This window comes from Saccopteryx leptura, chromosome 2, assembly GCF_036850995.1.
Source record: "Saccopteryx leptura isolate mSacLep1 chromosome 2, mSacLep1_pri_phased_curated, whole genome shotgun sequence".
NCBI lineage: Eukaryota > Metazoa > Chordata > Mammalia > Chiroptera > Emballonuridae > Saccopteryx > Saccopteryx leptura.
This window is the reverse complement of record NC_089504.1, coordinates 62,213,766-62,233,256: the sequence shown is the minus strand read 5'-3', so window position 1 is coordinate 62,233,256 and position 19,491 is coordinate 62,213,766. Positions and strand designations below refer to the sequence as shown.

Sequence of the window (19,491 nt, the reverse complement as noted above, 5' to 3'; positions counted from 1 at the left end):
AGAAAATTATTGGGGCAACCATGACAGATCAAGCAATCCAGTCTCATACATTTCATCACCAGAACACTACAGCCCTGTGTAAACAGTTTCAGCTTTCTTGGGAAGCAGCATGGCAGATTGTTTATTTTTAGAGAGGAGAGAGAGACAGATAGGGAGAGAGAGGAGAGAGAGACAGAGTGAGAGAAGGGAGGGGGAGCTGGAAGCATCAACTCCCATATATGCCTTGACCAGGCAAGCCCAGGGTTTTGAACCGGTGACCTCAGCATTTCCAGGTCGACGCTTTATCCACTGCGCCACCACAGGTCAGACCTTGGCAGATTGTTAAATCCTGTCCAAAGTGTCCTATACTACAATCTGTCCCTTCATTTGGAGTTAACCCTCAAGTACTCCTATCAGGACAACTTTGGCAAATGGATGTTTACTCATATACCTTCATTTGGCAAACAGTCCGTTGTCCATGTTACAGTGAATACTTATTCTGGATTTATAGTAGCCTCTGCTAGAACAGGAGAGGCTGCTAAGCATGTTATAAGTCATTGTCTATGCATTTTCTATTATTGGACTTCTTGATGTGATTAAAACTGACAATGCTTCTGCATATGTAGCAAAAGCATTTACTGTATTTTGTCAAACCTTTTGAATTACGGGTATTTCTTACAATCTTTAAAGTCAAGGTATTTTAAAGTGTATCCAGCAAATATTTTAAGGTCAATTTAAAAAATATAAAAGGGGGAGTCATATCCTGGAACTCCTATGGGTCTACCTTATCATGCTTTTTACTTAAAAAAAAAATTTCTTTTGAATGCTGATGAACAGGAGACGCCAAATCTTTCTCCTGCAAACTTCTGCCCTCTTTTATTTGATCAGCTAATAACACTGTTTTATCTTTTTCCAAATAGCTCCAGATATATGGAAAAGGTTTATATAGGCAATGGGGATCCTCAAACCCCTCAGCGTGATCTTCTGAGCATGACTTTTAAGGTCTATAATGACCAAGAGGCAGAAAAAGCCCAAAAGAGATCAGGTGAAATACTAGCTCTTTGCATACATCCTCAAAGGCTCCAACGCCCCAATGGGGCCTCATAGGACTCCATCTGGGCCCTGCTTCAATAGTGGAAAGTAAGGTCATTGAGCCAAAGCTTGCCAGGTTTACATGCCTTTGCTGTGAGAAAAAAAGGGACACTGGAAGGTAGGCTTCCCCCTCGCTCCTTTAAGGGAAGGTTTAGTCTCTTCTAGCCCTGCTCCAGCCACCTGTGACCTAACCTTGCCCAGCGTGCTGGGACTTGCCACTGAAGGCTAAAGGTGCCCAGGGCCATGGGCCCCATCTATGTCACCGAGGACAAGCCTAGGTTATTTCTTCCAAGTAGCCAGTAAACTGATCTCATTTACACAAGGGCCACTTACTATGTCTTGCCTGAATATTCCAGTTTTTACTCATCCCTCGAAGATCTCTGTTGTGGGTGTTGATAATCCTATTTTCTGCTGTTTTTTTTTTAATATGTAGTGTTTCCTTTATTCCTCCTACCTCAATGCCCCATTCATATTTTAGGCTGGGACCTACTCCTAATTTAGAGCTCTCTTTCTCCTTTTGCCAACTTCTGTTATGAATCTACCTTTGCCACCCAGCTTAGTGTATCCCAAGGTTCTCTTCACCATGACACAGTTGCAGAGCTCCAGGGAAAAGAACCCTGGTCTCATTTCTCCAGGCTGAGGAGAACAGAAGCTTCATCTCCACACATGCTGCAGATGGCTTTTCCAGTCTACCTGAATCATTACCAGCTAGAAGTGGCAGTCATTGGGACTTGGATGCGAGCTTCAAAGTATAGAAATGTGACAACAATTCCAGTGCTATGCGGACTTTTCCAGGATGTGAACTTAACCTGGACTCCTGCTCCTTGTGACAGCTCCTAACAGACTGAACTGGGATTGGGTTGCATTTGCAGGGTTTTGGCATGGTGTTGGTGCCAACTTGGACTTGGTGAACATGTTAAGGACATTACTCTTTTATAGACTCTTGTTATATTGGCTAAAAATTTGCTTAAAGGCTTTAATCACTGTAATGTATTAGAATGTTTGTTTGGGTATCTGTTTAGCATTGGCTATACTAATTTTGTGTTTGTTCTGTATTTTTTCAGTCTGCCTCCAAATTAGAATCTGGGAAACTAGGAAATCAGATGAGTGCAAATCTCAGCACACAAATTAAAAATAAAAAAGAAAAGAGGGATATGTTGTGGACCGTAAATGGCAAAAAGCCTTTGTAGATTCGAGGCTCAGCAAAGGCTAAGTTCTCCCCCTCCCCCTCCATATTGGCTATGAAGCTGAGTATTTGCACCCACTTCACTTGCTTCCTTAACTTGCTGGAAGCAATTTACATGCCCTTCCTCTTACTCTTTGTTTGTTCAGATGTTGGTTAATTTCACTTATGCATGGTGGGGGGATTCCTGTTTTTGCCTTGGGAGAGTACCTGCTTTAGCCTCAGATGTGTAACTTTGTAACAAGGACTTCCTTGATTTGCATATGGCAATATAATAAAGCAAACTGGGGCTATGGGGCACTTGGATGTTGCCATCAGCATTTGAAGAGCCCTCCTGGTCCCATTTTTTCTTGATGTGTATGTTTCCTTAATTCCGCACTGTTGTTAGGAGCTGAGCTGGTCCATGGCATAAGAGCAATATGTTTTTCTTAAGGTAGGAACAATATACTACTCAAGATCCCAGTGGAAAATAGATGGTATACTCAAAGGGTTTATTTGAAGACATTTTATTTATTTATTTATTTGAAGACATTTTAATAGTGACTCTACATAGAGAGGTATGGTCAGGATTAAGGAAACCAACAAGGGGTGGCGAGATAATCAGCAACTAGAATGCAAAGGACCATTGCCACTCATAGGCCTGAAGGGATGACAGGAGGAGTCAGTGTTACTGGAACCTGTGAGTGCTGTGGCTGATCAGGAAGGCTGCCTTGGCTAAGGGAACTTAGCTGCTACCCAGACTACTGCCACACAGAGAGAGGGTGGGGAGTTAATACCCTGCCTGGTCTCTCATCTGCTGATGCCCTGCCAGAGGGGGCGGGGGCCCGGTGGTACAGACCTGGAAGACAGACCCCTTGGATCATGCAACAGGGCAGAGCAGGGTAGGTAATGGCACTAGGAAGACAAATGGGGAAGGCCCAGAACCCAAGAACAGACATATGAAGCGGAAAACATGTAGAGTCGCATGAGTTTTAAAGTTGTCACATCAGAGTTGGAAAAGGAGGAGGAAAGAGGGAGCACCAGGGTGTGGGGAAGCACATTCATCTTGTTCGGGGTCCAGCCATCAGCACGGGAAGAGGGAATTTGAAGCTTTTGAGAACATGTTTTTATGTTTTTGTTTTTGAGTGATAATCTAGTGTTTCTCTTTCACTTTAAGATGTCCCTCCTAACCTCAGAGCAGATGCCTGCATGAGGGCAGATAAAAGGCCTACATTTTACCCAATATGGTAGTCTGTAGCCATATTTAAATTTTAAATGACACTAATTAAAATAAAACATTTAATTTCTGAATCACACTAGCTGCACTTCAAGTGCTCAGTAGTCACACATGGTTATATTGTATTAGTGCATACCGTTTCTACCACTATAGCAAGTTCTATTGGGCAGACTGGCCTGCAACCTTGTGCCCGATCCTGGGTGGGCTAGAGGGCTGGCAGCAGGATTTGAACGCTGTCTTCATCCATGAAATCCTCTCTGATGACAAGCAACTCTGTCTGGACTTGTACAGTTTTCCTGTGCAACCAGCAAAATATTATGATCATTGCAGCCCACATTTAGTTCTTAATGTGACCCAAACAGTGTGTTAAGGGTTTTATCTTCAATTTAATGAAGCAGAAACTGAGGCTTAGAGAAATTAAATAAGCACACAATATCAAGTTGCCCCATATGATGTTGCCAAAATTTAGTTGTTTTTGATAAAAATGGGAATTTCATGTGATTCGACCTCCCAGGACATGGCAGAGCTAGGTTCCAAATCCAGATCCAAAGACGATGTCATGTTCAATGTGGCTAAGCCTCTGTCAGGGACCACAAGGAAACCTACTTCACAGGGCTGTTGAAGGATGACCTGATGGTTCTGTGCCTGGTGCTCAATGGGCCTCATAGAAGGTAGGTATTTTTTTGTTTGTTTGTTTTCACTCTCTTCTGTCGGTCTGTCTTATTCTCTTGGGAGGCAGAGCACAGCTATTTTAACAGATGTGGCTAGTGAGATTGGGAGGAGGGGGCTGCTGTCATTTACCAGATCCCCTCCCAGGGACCTGGAAAAGTTTGTCTTTCTTACCAAGACCTCCTGCACCCTTCCCCTGACCAGCCCCGCCCCCCCCCCCCCCCCCCACACACACACAGTCTCTTCAGCTGGGCTGGTCAGGGTCATTCTCTCTGGGTCTTGAGCAGAGAGTCAGGTGATAGATACTGGCCCTCCTATTCCCTGGGACCAGCAGATGCACTCCCTGGAGACCTTGGGAGGAGCTGGAAGGCTGTAGGTGAACTGGAAGGGACAGCAGCTACACTGAGCATGTCAGGTGGTTATGGACGCTGTGCTCTGACCTCCTTCCTGTTGTAACTGTTTTCATGATTCTTTCTACCAAGGAGCCTGATTCACAATATTCCCCCCTCTTGAGATTTTAGGATTTGGGAGTAACTTCCATATGAGGAATATTTATCTGAAAAGCAATAGTATAGGGTTGCTAATTGGTTGCTCAGTTAAATTTCAATTGCAGAAACACAACAAATGACTTTTTTAGTGGAAGTATATACCATGCAATAATTGGGAAATACTTGGAAAAACTGTTATTTATCTGGAATTCAGATTTACTCAAGCATTCTGTATTTTATCTGGCAACCTTCCAATAAATAGTGGGGCTTCTGTCCGCCCTTCCAACGCCAGGTCAGTTATGATGATGTTAAGGGCACTTCCGAGGAAGGGGGAGGGAGATCTAGATCCAAGCTTGGCCAGCTGCACCCTCCTTTCACATTCACAGCTCCCTGTGGGAGGGCAGAGGGAAGTGATATAAACCCATGGTTCTCAGGATGTGGTCCCTGGCCAGCGGGCTTGGCATCTCCTGGTACGTGATAGAAATACAAATTCTTGGGTCTCACCCAGACCTACTGAATTGGAGACTTTTGGTGTGGGTCCAAGAATCTGTGTTTAACAAGACCTCTGGGTAGTACTGGTGCAGTTTGAGAACCCCAAGTTTAGACTTCAAGCCAAGGCTTAGGGATCAAACAGACTGAGGCTGGAAACCCAGTCTCACTATTTACTGACAGTGTCAACTTGGCTAATTATTTAACCTCTTCGAGCTTCTGTTTCTTCCTAAATTTTTTAAAAAAGTGTTTTTTCCTAAATAAAAAAGTAAGGTAATACTTAATTTAGGGACATATCAAGGATAAAATAAAGTTATATATTATAAAATACAACCCACAGTGCCTGTAATTGTAAGAACACATAAAACAAGTACTCATTTTTATGACACAAGCATAGGTACTGTCATGCCCTGAGACAAATTTAATGGTCAGCATAGCAGAAATTCTAGTTACTGGGGAAATCTTCATTTTCTCAGTTCAGCTGAGCCTTTCATTTCCAGGACTTCAATTTCCAATAGTCCTAAGGAGAAAGGAGAGAATAAGGAAAAGAGGGCAGGGAGAGAAAGGACCTCCACCCTGTGGGAACGTTCTCTGACCCTCCGACAGAGCCCCAAGTGGAGGCCACACTGATTTAATTCACTTTGTTCAGTGCTCTGCCCAGAAGAGTCCCCCCAAAGCAGTGGTTTTCTCTTTGGTTGTTTTTTAGTGGAAATGTAGGGGAAAGGAGGCCTGGATAGGTGAGGACATGTGAGGGCTCTTATGAAGGGCAGGGGGATTAGCACACTTTAGTATGTTTCACAGGTCAAGTCTGGGTGCTCTCAAGTTAAATCTAGACCAAGGTTTCTCAACACTGGCTCTATTAATATTTTAGGTAGACAATTCTTTGTTATGGGACTGTCCTGTGCATAATTAGCAGTGTCCCAGACCTCTACCTACTAGATGCCACAGCCCCCTCCTCCTCCTTCACAGTGGTGACAATCAAAGGCATCTCTAGAAATTGCCAAATTTCCAGAAGGGTGAGATGGTCATTACCAAATCTCTCTGGTCTAGAGACCTACTGATCTAGAGAGTCGACTAGACAGTATACACTCAGTGTTAACTGCTTCCATTTATTGAGCAGTTACTAATATTATCTTCATTCCCCATGCTCATATTACAAGGTAGTTCTTAAAATGTTTTTTTAAATGTATTTATTGATTTTAGAGGGGAAGGAAGAAAGCTAGAGACAGAGAGACATCAATTTGTTGCTCCACTTATTTTTTCATTCATTGGTTCACTCTTGTAGGTGCCCTGACTAGGGATGGAACCCACAACCTTGACATGTCAGAATGATGCTCTAACCAACAGCTACCTGGCCAGGGAACATGGTAGTTCCTTTTTTCAATTGAATTTATTGGGGTGGCACTGGTTAACATAACTATACAGATTTCAGGTGCACAATTCTGTAATACACTCCTGTGCACCATATTGTGTGTTTACTGACCCCCAAATCAAGTCTTCGTCCACCACAAGATAGTTCTTATTACCTACATTTTGCAGTTAAAGTAATTGAGGCTCAGAAGTTAAAGTAACTCATCCTATATCCTATAGCTGGTAGATCTGTTCTAACATCAAAGATTATATAGTTTCTGCAGCATTCCTTCTTTTTGGAAAATTAAGGATTTCTTTTCTTTAATATAAGGAAATTATTCTCAAGTCAACTCAGGTCCAAAAATATTTATTAAGATGCCATGAAATATTTATTATGATGCCATGAGAAGCCACAAGAGAAAGCTAAGATGTTGCTTCTCTCAAGAAGTTTTTAGTATCAGTGTTGTTGGGAAGGTCAGACTCTCACACAATACAGTGTGAGGTAGTCTGAGTTTGGGTAAAAATGAGCATTTTTGAGTTAGGACTCTTATGAACTGAATGCCCTTTGTTTATGTCTGTCTCACATGTCCTTTTATTATTATTGTTATTTATTGATTTTAGCCAGAGATAAAGGAAGAGAGAGAAAGACAGGAGCATTAATCCATTCCTGTATGTGCTCTGACCAGGGATCGAACCACAACCTCTGTACTTCAGGCCAATGCTCCAACCAATGAAGCTATTCAGTCAGGGCTGCCTCACATGTCCTTTAACTGGTAATCTTGATAATAAAAATAGATAAATAAACAAACAAGTAAATAAATAAACAAGTAAATACATAAATAAAGGAAGAAGACAGGAAGCCTTGAAGGTCACAGATCTACCAGCCACACGGCCTACAGAGTATTACCTCTCTTGCCTTGGGATGGGCTATGGGTTGCTTTTAGCCAAACATTCAGCCAGCTTCTTTCTGGCTCGCTGCATCAAATCCACCTTTCCCCTGTCCCTCCGTATGGCAGTGTACTCATAAGCCTTGAGCTTGCTGTAGTAATCGGAGAATTTGTTGTAGAGGATGGAAATCGGCATCCCATTGAGGATAATCCCAAAAGCAATGCAGAGGAAGGCAAAGAGCCTGCCCAGGTGGGTCTCTGGGTACATGTCTCCGTAGCCCACAGTGGAGATGCTCACCTGAGTAGGAAGGAAAGACAGATGGAATCGTTAGCACCATGAGAGGGGAAAAGAAAAGGAGAGAACAGGCAAGGAAGTGTCCTGTTTCCTTGAAGGTGTACATGGGTCATGTAAGAGCTGCCCACAGAGCCAGCTTTAGGAGATACCAGAAAGTTTGCCTGGGGAACCCCTGTCTTGGAAAGAGCACAGGCTGTGGAGCTGAAAACCTTGGGTTTAAATCCTGACTATCACCTCTAAATTTTCTTATATACAATACAGGAGAGATAAAAATCTACTTAAAGGGTGGTGTGAAGAGCATATAAGACAACATGTGTAAAGTCCCCGGTGTAAAAAGGGCTCCATACATGGGGTCTTTGCCTCAGCTGGGGCCAGCTTTCCGACCGAGGCCCTGGGCTTGCCTACATGATATACATACTGAAAAGAGCTCGGGCTTACAGTCAGCCAGACCTGGGCTCAGGGCCTGACTCGGAGGCTTTTGTGTAAGGCACACAGATGGCATGACACAATTTCCTCTGTGGTCCTGCTCTTATCTTTAAAGTGAAGACAATTACAACACTTCTCATAATTGTTATGTAATCCAAAGAGATATTTTATATAAAGGTGCTTTAATTGTAGATGATGGAGAAACACGCTCTCGTTTTGTGAGGGGACTTTCTTTTAAGACATCGCCAACCAAAGATATGTTCGCTCTGTATGAAATTCTTCCCCTCATTCTTGTCACAGTACTTTTGATTCTACTAATTAGAGATTTATGTAGGTCAACAAGCTTCTGTTTTAACGTGTGGATACCCATGGAACCAGTTATCATCAGAGTAGCTAGAAAAACCTCACCAAAATATACTGGGGTTTGTTTTTTCTGCCTCACGTACTAAGACTCCTTTTAGTCCCCAAAGTATTGGTTAAGTTGGGCAGGGCTCTTGCTTACATTGGAAAAAACTGCATCGAACAACTCCAGGGGGCAGTGTGTGCTTCATCAATTTGTGGTGGTGTTGGCTACAGTTTTCCAGCAGATGGTAGTAAAATGTCCGAAGTCGTCCTGTTGCCCTGCACCAAAATGGCCTTTAGTTTATTTATTTATTTTTTTAATTTTTTTTTCTTTTTGTATTTTTCTGAAGCTGGAAACGGGGAGAGACAGTCAGACAGACTCCCGCATGCGCCCGACCGGGATCCACCCGGCACGCCCACCAGGGGCGATGCTCTGCCCACCAGGGGGCGATGCTCTGCCCCTCCAGGGCGTCGCTCTGCTGTGACCAGAGCCACTCTAGCGCCTGGGGCAGAGGCCAAGGAGCCATCCCCAGCGCCCGGGCCATCTTTGCTCCAATGGAGCCTTGGCTGCGGGAGGGGAAGAGAGAGACAGAAAGGAAGGAAGGGGGGGTGGAGAAGCAAATGGGCGCTTCTCCTATGTGCCCTGGCCGGGAATCGAACCCGGGTCCCCAGCATGCCAGGCCGACGCTCTACCGCTGAACCAACCGGCCAGGGCCCCAAAATGGCCTTTAGTTTAAATGTGTAAACTTTTTTAAAAAAAATAATGAATGGGTTAGTTGGAACTTAGAGTAAGTGTGATCAATTAGTTAAAATGAAATGGAGACGTGGGCCAGCTGGGGAAATCTGATGGCACTGATAAGAACAGTAGCTCCGTCCAACCCATAAAAAGAGGAAGCTTACACCTCCCCTATGGAGCAGGTGGCCCACCACCACTCACTGCTCCATTGTGGTGAGAGACTGGCTGCCCTTCCCATGGTGGAAGAACATAAGCCAGCCTCTGAGAGAGGCAGGGTGGTGTAGACCAGGTAAAGGAGACAGGTATGGCACTAGGCCGTATGCATCTGAATCCATCTCTCAGCTGTCACCTCGATCCTTTCTGCCTGTTTCCACCTTTGGAAATGAGGGGAGTACTACTACCTCCTTCATAGGGTTGCTGTGGGAAATGAAGGAGTGCCTGGCGCTGGGGGTGTGTATGGTAATGTTAGTTCTTAGACTTCTTAGACCAGCAGACTGTGGAAGTGGGCTCCTCCTTGCTCCTGCTGAGTGCTGTGTGAGGCCAGGTGGTGGGGCACACTCTGGCTCCAGCAGAGTCTCTGGTTCCGAACCTCTGGATCAAAGGGCGACGAGAGGCAGTGCTAAAGTAAGACTGTGTTTCATCTCAAAGCATGCTCACATGTGTGCGTGTGCATGTGTGTGCGTGCTGTTACTAGCCACACCAGAAGGAAAAGAACCTGAGTCAGATCTCTGTCCAGGTGTCTGAACTGAGCTTATGTCACTAAGCATCACTCAGGCCTCTATAGGAGTGTTTAGTCTCCATTCCCTGGAGGAGGCCCAAAGGGAGTTTGGAAAATAGGGGTGAGTAACGAGAAGGGTAGTTTTAGAACAGAAATCTTCCATGAAAAACCAAAGCAGAGGTTTTTAGGTAAACCAGCCCCTCAAGGGTGTAGTGTGGGGGTGGGGGTGGAGGGAGAGCTAGGGTGCAGAGGAAGGAAAATAATTGAGAAAAAGTGCCTTTTTAAAACTTCTGATGAATCCTCATACTGGTCTTGCTTCACATCCAAACCCTACTTCTAGTTTTGTGTGTGTGTGTGTGTGTGTGTGTGTGTGTGTGTGTGTGTGTTTGCTGAGCTTTGCAAAATTAAAAGCAAAGAAAACTGGCTTAAGGAAAATCAAATATTTGATGTGCATAATATGGTCTAAATATTTTTGTATATCTTGGATCTCTACTTTTAGAGAAAAGAGCTCTTGCTAGTAGATTCTGTATAACTGGTGTTGAAAAATGTGTTCAAAATGCAGAACTAATTTATGCATTGTCAGTTGTGTGTATAATTTAACTCAACCAGTGATCTGCTTGCTCCTTGACTCCAAGAGGAACCCAGCATTCCTTGGCTTTAGGGAACCTTTTCTCCATACCCTATAGGCCAAACCATTTCTCCCTAGATGAGCACTAAAATTTGAAGGCCACAGACTGACCCACATGAATCCAGAGTGAGTTCTCACATTAGCATGGGTTGGGTTTATAAATGTGACCATAATTTCTACAATCCATCTTAATATCCTGAAGAACTGGCTGGCTCAGCCATTTTATAAACTGAAATTTTACCATTCCATTGCAAACTTACGTATTTTCCCTAACTTTAGGGTCCCAAAAGCCAGAATGTGGCTTTCCCTAGCAGCTCACCCACTAGTCAGCAAATCCTGGACTCTGAAACATTACAAGCAGGACAAGCATCCAGTTTTTCTTTAAAACTTGAGAATGGCTACACTTGAATTTCTCCTTCAACAAGGAATGTTTGTTTCCTTCCTAATGAAGAAGGCAGAGATTAAACCTTGGCAGCCAGTAATCCATGCATTTTGGAATTATGATCCCAAGGACTAAACCTGTTTTCAAAATAATTAACACCCCTTCTAGTCCTTTCAAAAAATGAAAGGGACTGAATAGTAACATTTTCTGACTGAAATTACCCACATACCTCAATCCCTCAAAGGGTTAAGCTTTAAAGGTTACACTTAGCCTATTTGTGCTGCTGTTGCTACAAATATTTTCAAAATTCCTCTTTTGGATTATAATCTGCATGAAGGATTCAGTGGTATGGCTTTGAAACAACACAATTAAGGCACAATTATCTGATGCCTCAAATAGAGATTAACAACCTTGAGGGTTAACATTAGATGCCAATCTTAAACTCAAAGGACTTGATGATTTTAAAATATTGAATCCACCCTCAAAAAGGTAAAGATTGAGCACCATAACAAAGAAGCAAATGGACATGTCACAGACTCTGAAGATAACTCCTCAGTGGCATTCAAAGAATGTTTTGATCAGTGGAAGCACTGTTAGAATGAGGTATGGGTGACCACCGTGAAGCAAACAGCCAGCTCATCTGTGTATGACAATTCTGACATGGACATAAACTGTACAATAAGGAGGGGGTATGAGAAAGCTAACACGAGTTTGGGATTTATTCATCTGCCCGCGAAGCACAATGCCCTCTGCATCTTCAGCTCACCTGCTACTTCTCCCTGCCTCTACAGTAATGTCATGTCTCACTCAGGTCATAATGGCCCAACAAGAGGAGCATAATTTAGAGATAAAAGGGGATCACCCCAAATCAAGATTAAAGGTCATAAAAGTACCTAATAACCTTTGGTCATGTGACAGCTCCTGTGCTAATCTGAAGCAGCTGTTGGAGCCTGAATGCCTCTGGGCCAGACATTTACCTGTCATCTCTCAGCAGCCCAACACCTTTCTGTACTCCATTTTGTAACTCTGCAACTGGTCGTCTGCAAACTACATGTCTTGAAGTCTCTGGCCCACTGTCTTCGGGTTGCATTCCATTCGGCCCATGAGAGACACCATTGGGAGACAATGGTAAGACGAGGAGCTAAAGGTTTTAACAGCCGCTTCTGTTTCTGTTATCATCCTCCAGTCTCAGGAGATGTTTACAGCTCAGGTAGCTTTCAGCACACTTGGCACCAAGCTCGTGGTGCCATTGTAGGGACCCCTGCAACAGCTACACGAAAGCTCCTCCTCTGCACTCCTTAGTTGGCATCTCTCCCTTCTCCTACTCTTGCCCCAATTCTGGGGCTGACAGCTATCTCCTACATTTACCAATCTTTGGGTTATCTTAGTTTCCCCTTTTTACTCCCAGTCTTCTAACACCTATGTAGTACCCTGTATCAAATTTCCTCCATTTAAAACACCCACACTGCCTGACCAGGCGGTGGCACAGTGGATAGAGCATTGGACTGGGATACAGAGGACCCAGGTTCGAGACCCCAAGGCCAGCTTGAGCTTGGGCCCATCTGGCTTGAGCCTCCCCCCCCCCCCCCAAAAAAAAGCTCATCAGCTTGGACCCAAGCTTGAGCAAGGGATTACTTGGTCTGCTGAAGGCCGGTGGTCAAGGCACATATGAGAAAGCAATCAATGAACAACTAAGGTGTTGCAACAAAAAACTGATGATTGATGCTTCTCATCTCTCTCTGTTCCTGTCTGTCTGTCCCTATCTATCCCTCTCTCTGTCCCTGTAAAAAAACAAAAACAAAATAATAATAATAAAAAAATACCCACCCACACTGTTACCTGTTTTTCCAACTATAACTTGACTGATTCACCTTTCAACTGGGTCTTCTCAAAGCATGCAACCAATTCATAAAAATAAAATAATATAATATAAATTTCATTGATCTCCTAAGTACCATTTACCTACAAGGAAATGATATCATACTTTAGGAACTAAATGAAAATAGGAGCAAGGTCTCTAAAGCACAATTATTAGATGACTCAGCCAGAGATAAGTGTTCTTTTTTTAAATTATTATCTTTTTATTTTATTCAGTGAGAGGTGGGGAGGCAGAGAGACAGACTTCTGCATACATTTCAACTGCAATTGACCTGGCAAGCCCACTAGGGGGCAATGTTCTGTCCATCTGGGGCACTGCTCCATTATTCAACAACCAAGCTTTTCTTAGTGCCTGAGGTGGAGGCCATGAAGTCATCCTCAGCACCTGGGGCCAACTCACTCTAATTGAGCCATGGCTGCAGGAGGAGAAGAGAGAGAGAGAGAGAGAGAGAGAGAGAGAGAAGCAAGAGGGGGAGGGGTGGAGAAGCAGATAGGCACTTTTCCTGTGTGCCCTGAACCGGAAATGAACCTGGGACATCCACATGCCAGGCCTATACTCTACCACTGAGCCAACTGACCAGGGCCTATATAAATGTTCATTGTGAAGAGTTTTTGAAGAAATAAGTTTATGACATAGTTTCCTGTTTGGTTTCTATAGCTCTCTTTTGCTCTGGAAAACTCAGAAGGAAATAGTTTGTTGAACAGTCCAATTGCCTTTTTCTATTATATATAAAATCATAGCCACACTGGAGACCAATGATTACAGCTTCATCATAGAGTTAATTGTTCCTGTTGAGCCATGCCATGCACTTCCCACACACAGGCAACCCAGAGAGCCCCAGTGCGGCTGGAGCCGATCCAAGTGTGGGCCTATTTATCAGGACACTCAGAAGCTCTCCCAAGATAGAACAGCTGAATCTTTTGTATATGCCCCAGCAATCCCTCTTTCCCCAGTAGAGAAGGAATAACTTCTCTTCTATTTTCCCCCATATGAATCTGGAAGCCAAAGTTATTACTTTCATGTGATAAAGACTATTAGCTAGTCAGCTATGGTAACCTCTATTTATTGTGGATGTACTACTGGCTAGTATTTTACATGTGTTTCTTATTACATTAGCACTCATGAATAACCGCCACTTGATGGATGAGTAAGATGAGTCTATTTTATGTCCTAATGCACGAACATCTGCAGACAGGAGTGTCCACAAGGGATTTGTTTTGCAGCTGTAGGAGAATGTACAGTAATGAAAATTATTGTTTTCCAACTCTAAGTTGAACAGAGGAAGGTTGCAGATCCTTGGCACAGAGGGAGGGAAGATGATTAAAAGCAAGTCAGATGTGGGATTTTCTGAAAGCACTAAACCCATAGAAAAATGGATTAGGGAATATAATATGGGTGAATATACCATGAGGGAAACAGCACTGGAGTGGTGGAAGATACATTATTCTGTATCTCATCTTTTAAATGTCAGTGTGTGAATGTTTGTTTCCTGATGTGTATCATATATTTGAGCAGAAATATCTTCCTGTAGTAGAATGATTATATTACTGAAACTACATAATTCTTTATATCTTCCTGTATCTAAGCTCTTTGCCATATAACTTTGCAGTGCTTTCTTATTATGGGAGGGCTAACCTGCCTTGCCCTTTTGATTCTGAGTTTGGCCTTGTGACTTGCTTTGGCCAGTGGGTTTAGCAAATGACATTGAAGAGAAGCTTATTCAGGGCTGGCACGATTGGGCTTGCACACTTTCTCTCTCATTCTTTCTCTTTCTCGTCCTTTGCCACAGCCATGGATAAACATCTGCCAGAGGTGAAAGATAAGTAGCCTAGTGTCCTCCTTCATTCCATCTGTCAGCCAGCTGACCATCAGATATGAGTCAAAATGAGAAGAACCTTCTGGCTGAAACTAGCTTAAATTGCTGACTCACAAACTCATTAGCTAAAGAAATGCTTGACATTTTAAGCCATTGAGTTTTGGGGTGGTTTGCAAAACATCATTATTGTGGCAATAAATAACTTAGTATTTATGAATAAATACATATTGATCATGGTGTCAGTTAAAAAATTTTAAACTTAAGATATTTTGTCAATAAATTGCTTGAAGATTATTTGATCAGAGTTTCTTCTAGGATTCCATTTTTCAGATTCTCATAGTCATGTCTATTTATATGAGTTTCTTCTCATTGTTCAAATTTTACCTAAATGTCATCTTTTCCAAGAGGGCTTCTTTGACTAGCCTATCAAAGGCCAGCCAAGTCACTCTCAGTCCTATTATCCTATACAAGATATGATACATAAATATCTGAAATTATTTATTATCTTTCTCCATTAGAACATAAGCAGCCCAGGGGAAAGAACTTTATCTTTTATTTTTCTATCACTTGGTATGTCTTGTGTTTAGCAAACTACTTGGCACAATAGAGGTGTTCAAAAAGGTGTTTTTCAGTGAATGAATGAGGGATTTTTATGGGTAACATGAGAAATTGGTCCTAATATTTTGCATTGTTTTGCTTTGCATCTGTATAAGGAAACAAGACGTTTTGTGTGCATCATTTTTATAGTATTTTTTTTTCTTTACTCTGCTGAGAATGCAAACCCTTGGTACACAATGCACAGTGTTAGCAGAAGTATGAAGAAGAACTGGGTTAAAGAGACATCAGGCCTGGGGAATAGAGCAGTCCTCAAATGTTCAAGGGCAATTGATCTTATAGATTAGTTTAGAAGTAAATACAAGTTATCCATCTTTTATCTAATTTATTATGACTTCTACTAGTACATACATATAATCCTCAGAATAAAATGGAAAAAGGCCATTAGTAAAGGTTAAGATTGGGAAATGGTAAGGTTAAAATGTATAAATTTTGGTTTATGAAAATAGTGCCTGATAGAGATAAAGCTTCAAAAGAAAACTCATATTGGTAAAAATATATTGTAGATAAAACCTGAATGTTGGTTTACTTTTTATTGTAAAATTTATGGAAAACACCAGTTTTGAGTAAAATAATTTCCTGTAATATGAAAAAGGTAATTTGAAAGTTTTAAACATCACTGTATTTATATATTAAGCCAATCAAGAAATTAAATGGGATGAATGGGCATTTACTTCAGGACATATTTATAAAAAGAAATGTCCAGTATTAGCAACAAAATTTTAATAAAAATGTTCACATTAATATGTAAAAGTAAAAAAAAGTTTTATGAGTTAACAATTATAGTATTAAAGAGTTCACTAGGTCCAGCCTATATATGCTAGTCTTCTAAGATATTTGAATGAATGGAAACGGGACCCTCTAAAACTTGGAATTATATCATCAGCATGTGGATTTGCCATTTTCCCTGTCTCCTTTACTCACCTCCAAAGTAAGTATCATTTGCTAGGGACAAATCATTCTCTATCAGCTCTGTCTGTACACAGTTTATCTACTATGGAGATGACCTTTTGTCATTTGGAATATGATCAAAGGAGTGGCATTTGGCTAGCTCACTCGGAAGAGCCTAATGTCATCCCTTCACTGAAGAAAGCTCACAAATCCTGTAGTACTGTGAGCGCTCACTTTCCAGGAGAGGAAGGACAGCTCAGTGAACTGCAGAGCTCTCCCTGCTCCTCTTTAGAGATGAGGACACTGGGGATAGGGCATGAGGGAGTAAGGTGTCACAGCTTATTATTTAGGGTCACAGTTAATTACTACCAGATCTGATACTAGAATTAAAATGCAAATTTTCCATCCTACCAAACTCCATTGTTAGTAGCCTTGAGTTGGTTCATTCTTAGAAATTCACCCAAGACTTTGGGTTCTGATATACCCAATGCTAATGTTGAGAATACTGACTTTTTAACATGGAAAAAAGTTGTTATATTTGCTTAATGTCTTTAAAGGCATTACAGTAATCTACTTAAGAAAATATTGAAACCATATACCTGGTTCTTTCCTATGCACACATGTCAACTTATTCATTGACCTGAGAAGACCCAATTGGAATTTCCAGTAACTCAGGGATTTTCCAGGGATTTAGTCAAGCATCCCAGAAATATAGATATGTGAGTAAGTGGCATAAATTGTTATAAAAAGGCAAATACCAAAGAAAGCAATGACAAAACTACATATCGTATAGTCCCTGTTCAGGCCTGAAGAAGAGCCGGAACATGGAAGAGGCAGCGCTGGCACTGGGGTAAGGAAAGGGCGTGGAGTTCGCTCTTGGACAGGCCTCGGCTTCAGTTCTAATGCTGGATTTAGCTGTGTACCTGCACTCACACTCTTTGCACTTCAGTTCCTTTCTCTATAAAATGAGGCAATAAGACCAGATCCTGAAAGAATTTAAGTGATATTAGAGCAAGTTTCAGTTTTAGATGCTTCTTTTCACACTCAGACTTAGCTAGAACCTGTGGGATTTCAGTCAAGGTTGACAGTATTCAGCCAAGTCTCACTTCCTCTCCTGAATAAATATACTATTTCAATAATAATAATAATAATAATAATAATAATAAAAAATTTAAAAATTAAAAAAAGAAGCCACTTCCAATTTGTTCTATTTTAAATAAAAACAGTAACCATAATCACCTCATAGGGTTAAAATAAAGTTATATTATAAAACTACTTAGGATAATAGATGTTCAATTAGAGGCAAATAACAAAAACTAGAATGATGACGAGGAAGCTTCCAATATACTATACATCAACAATGGATCCTCCTTTAAAATCTGATTGTTAAGGGTTTTAAAACTAAACCTAGATTTGGAGATTGCTGGGATCATGTCCGATTCAGTCAGTTACTTGCTGGACTTTTCAACCCTCTAACATCCACCTGTTTTTGTTAGCTGGAGGCAGTGATGAGATGGTCCTTGTGCAAGGCAAGGGAAAGATCGGGGGATGAAGACAGGCAGCTGGCGACCAAGGAATGCTGAGGAAGAGGATGGAAAAGCCCAAGGCCACGGTACTTACCGCGGCCCACCACCAGGCGTGGGGGATGCTGGTGAAGTTGGTGCCAGGCATGTCGTGCTCCACAGAGTAGACTGAGGCGGAGAAGGTGAAGATGCCCATGGTGATAAAGAGCAGCAGGCAACCCACCTGCTGGTAGCACTGGCACAGCGTGAAGCCGAAGGCGCGCAGGCCGGTGGAGTGTCGAGCCAGCTTGAGGATGCGGAAGATGCGCATGAGGCGCATGATGCGCAGCACCTGGCCCACCTTGCCCACGGTCTCGAGGTCGTGCTCCCGGGAGGAGCCTTTGCTGTGCCACTGGTCCTCGTCCATGAAACACTCCAGCAGCAGCTGCAGGTAGAGTGGAAGGATGGCTACCAGATCCACCAGGTTGAGAGCACTGCGCGCGAAGCGCCGCAGGTCGGGCGTGGAGGCCAGGCGCAGCAGGTACTCAAGCGTGAAGAAGGCGATGCACAGCATCTCCACGTGCTCCAGGAGGGGCCGCGGGCTGCCCTGCTCCACCTGCTGCTGCATCTCCTCCACTGTGTTCAGTGCCAGTGCCACGATGGAGATGAGCACGAAGAGGCTGGAGGCTACTCCGATGACCTTGGCAGCCACGGACGAGAAGGGCTTCTCCATGAGGTTCCAGAGGCGTTGCCGCTGTGGCCCGTAGAAGCGCACGTCGCGGAAGAGCTCCTCAGCCTCCTCGGCTTGCGCCTGGGCCCGCAGCTCGCGCTGGATCTTGAGCTGCTCGCTCAGCTCATCGCGCCGCTCCTCGAAGCAGATGCGGCAGCAGCGTGGCGTGTACTTGAGCCGCACGCCCCAGTAGCCCAGCTCCTCCAGGAAGCAGCGCGGGCACAGCTCATCGCGGACCAGCAGCACCCCTGATGCGTAAAAGTTATAGACAAGCTGGAAGACAGCCGGGTCGCGGTCGAAGAAGTATTCGTCTGTCTGCGCCTCATAGTCATCACACAGGCCCAGCTGGCGGCTGCGGCTGGTGGCGGTGGCCAGGCGGCCCAGGCGTGTCTTGGGGTAGCTGGCCAGCCCGCTGTAGTCCAGGCAGTAGCTCTGACCGCCCACATTCACCTTCAGCACGGAGCACTCTCTGTGGCCTTCCATCTGGGCAGTGGTTTCTTCTTTTGGCCACTGGTCCTCCTCCGCCAGGTCGTCCTTCCACTGCTCCTCCTCTGCCCCATCCTCATCCTCCTCGATGTAGTAGTTATAGTTGCCCTCGGTCCACGGTGGAATGCTGGCCTGGGAGCCAAAATGGGTCCCCAAGGAGCAGATGCTTCTGCGAGGTTGGCTGTTCCCTGCGTTGGATCTGTCGTCACACTCCGTGGTGTTCCAGGGCTTGTAGCTCCAAGACCGCCTCCTCTCGCTGTGTTTCAGCATGGCTGCAGAAAGTGGACCTCTTGCTTTTCCTTCCTGGCTGGTGTAGGGTCCCCAGCCTTCTCACTGCCACTAGGAGGATAATGTGCCCTGCACTGGCTTCAAGAATACCACAGACCTAAGGGCTTAGGCATTGCCCTCAGAATGGCCCCCCTCACACACTGGGCAACCCAGCCTAGGCTGCTGGGTCTGAACACATTCGCAGATGGCTGCTGACTGCTCTAATCTTGTAGTGAGGGAAGAAGCAAGTGTTAGAAGGGATTTAGAACCTCTTAGCCTGTTTCCTCCCCCTCTCCCTCCAGTCTGTGACATGGAGGGTGATTATGTGGTCTTAAATCTGTAGATAATCAGAAGATGGCAGGGATTATTGCTAATAAAAATGTAGGCCAGCCATTAGGCCTTCCCTTAGGAAGTGCTCAGTGTAC

The 19,491-nt window shown here is 43.7% G+C and overlaps 1 protein-coding gene across 2 annotated transcripts; it reads right to left on the bottom strand.

The window, feature by feature from the left end:
• Positions 1 to 2,752: 2,752 nt before the first annotated feature.
• KCNV2 (potassium voltage-gated channel modifier subfamily V member 2) lies at positions 2,753 to 19,311 on the bottom strand. Of its 2 annotated transcripts, none has more exons than XM_066368071.1 (3): positions 17,702 to 19,311; positions 7,374 to 7,651; positions 2,753 to 3,766 (listed from the first exon to the last, which is right to left on the bottom strand). In XM_066368071.1, the coding sequence occupies exons 1-2, from the start codon at positions 19,067 to 19,069 to the stop codon at positions 7,394 to 7,396; spliced, it is 1,626 nt and encodes a 541-aa protein (XP_066224168.1). In that variant the 5' UTR covers positions 19,070 to 19,311; the 3' UTR covers positions 2,753 to 3,766; positions 7,374 to 7,393. The 2 variants fall into 2 exon arrangements, with proteins under 2 accessions (XP_066224168.1, XP_066224167.1); XM_066368070.1 differs by lacking the exon at positions 2,753 to 3,766 and adding an exon at positions 4,184 to 5,636.
• Between the last annotated feature and the right edge of the window lie 180 nt (positions 19,312 to 19,491).

Coding starts and splice junctions, on each gene's coding strand:
- KCNV2 (XM_066368071.1), bottom strand. CDS start 19,069: ATGCTGAAACACAGCGAGAGGAGGCGGTCTTGGAGCTACAAGCCCTGG. Junction 7,652..17,701: donor ACGCCTGGTGGTGGGCCGCG/GTAAGTACCGTG, acceptor CTTCCTACTCAG/GTGAGCATCTCCACTGTGGG.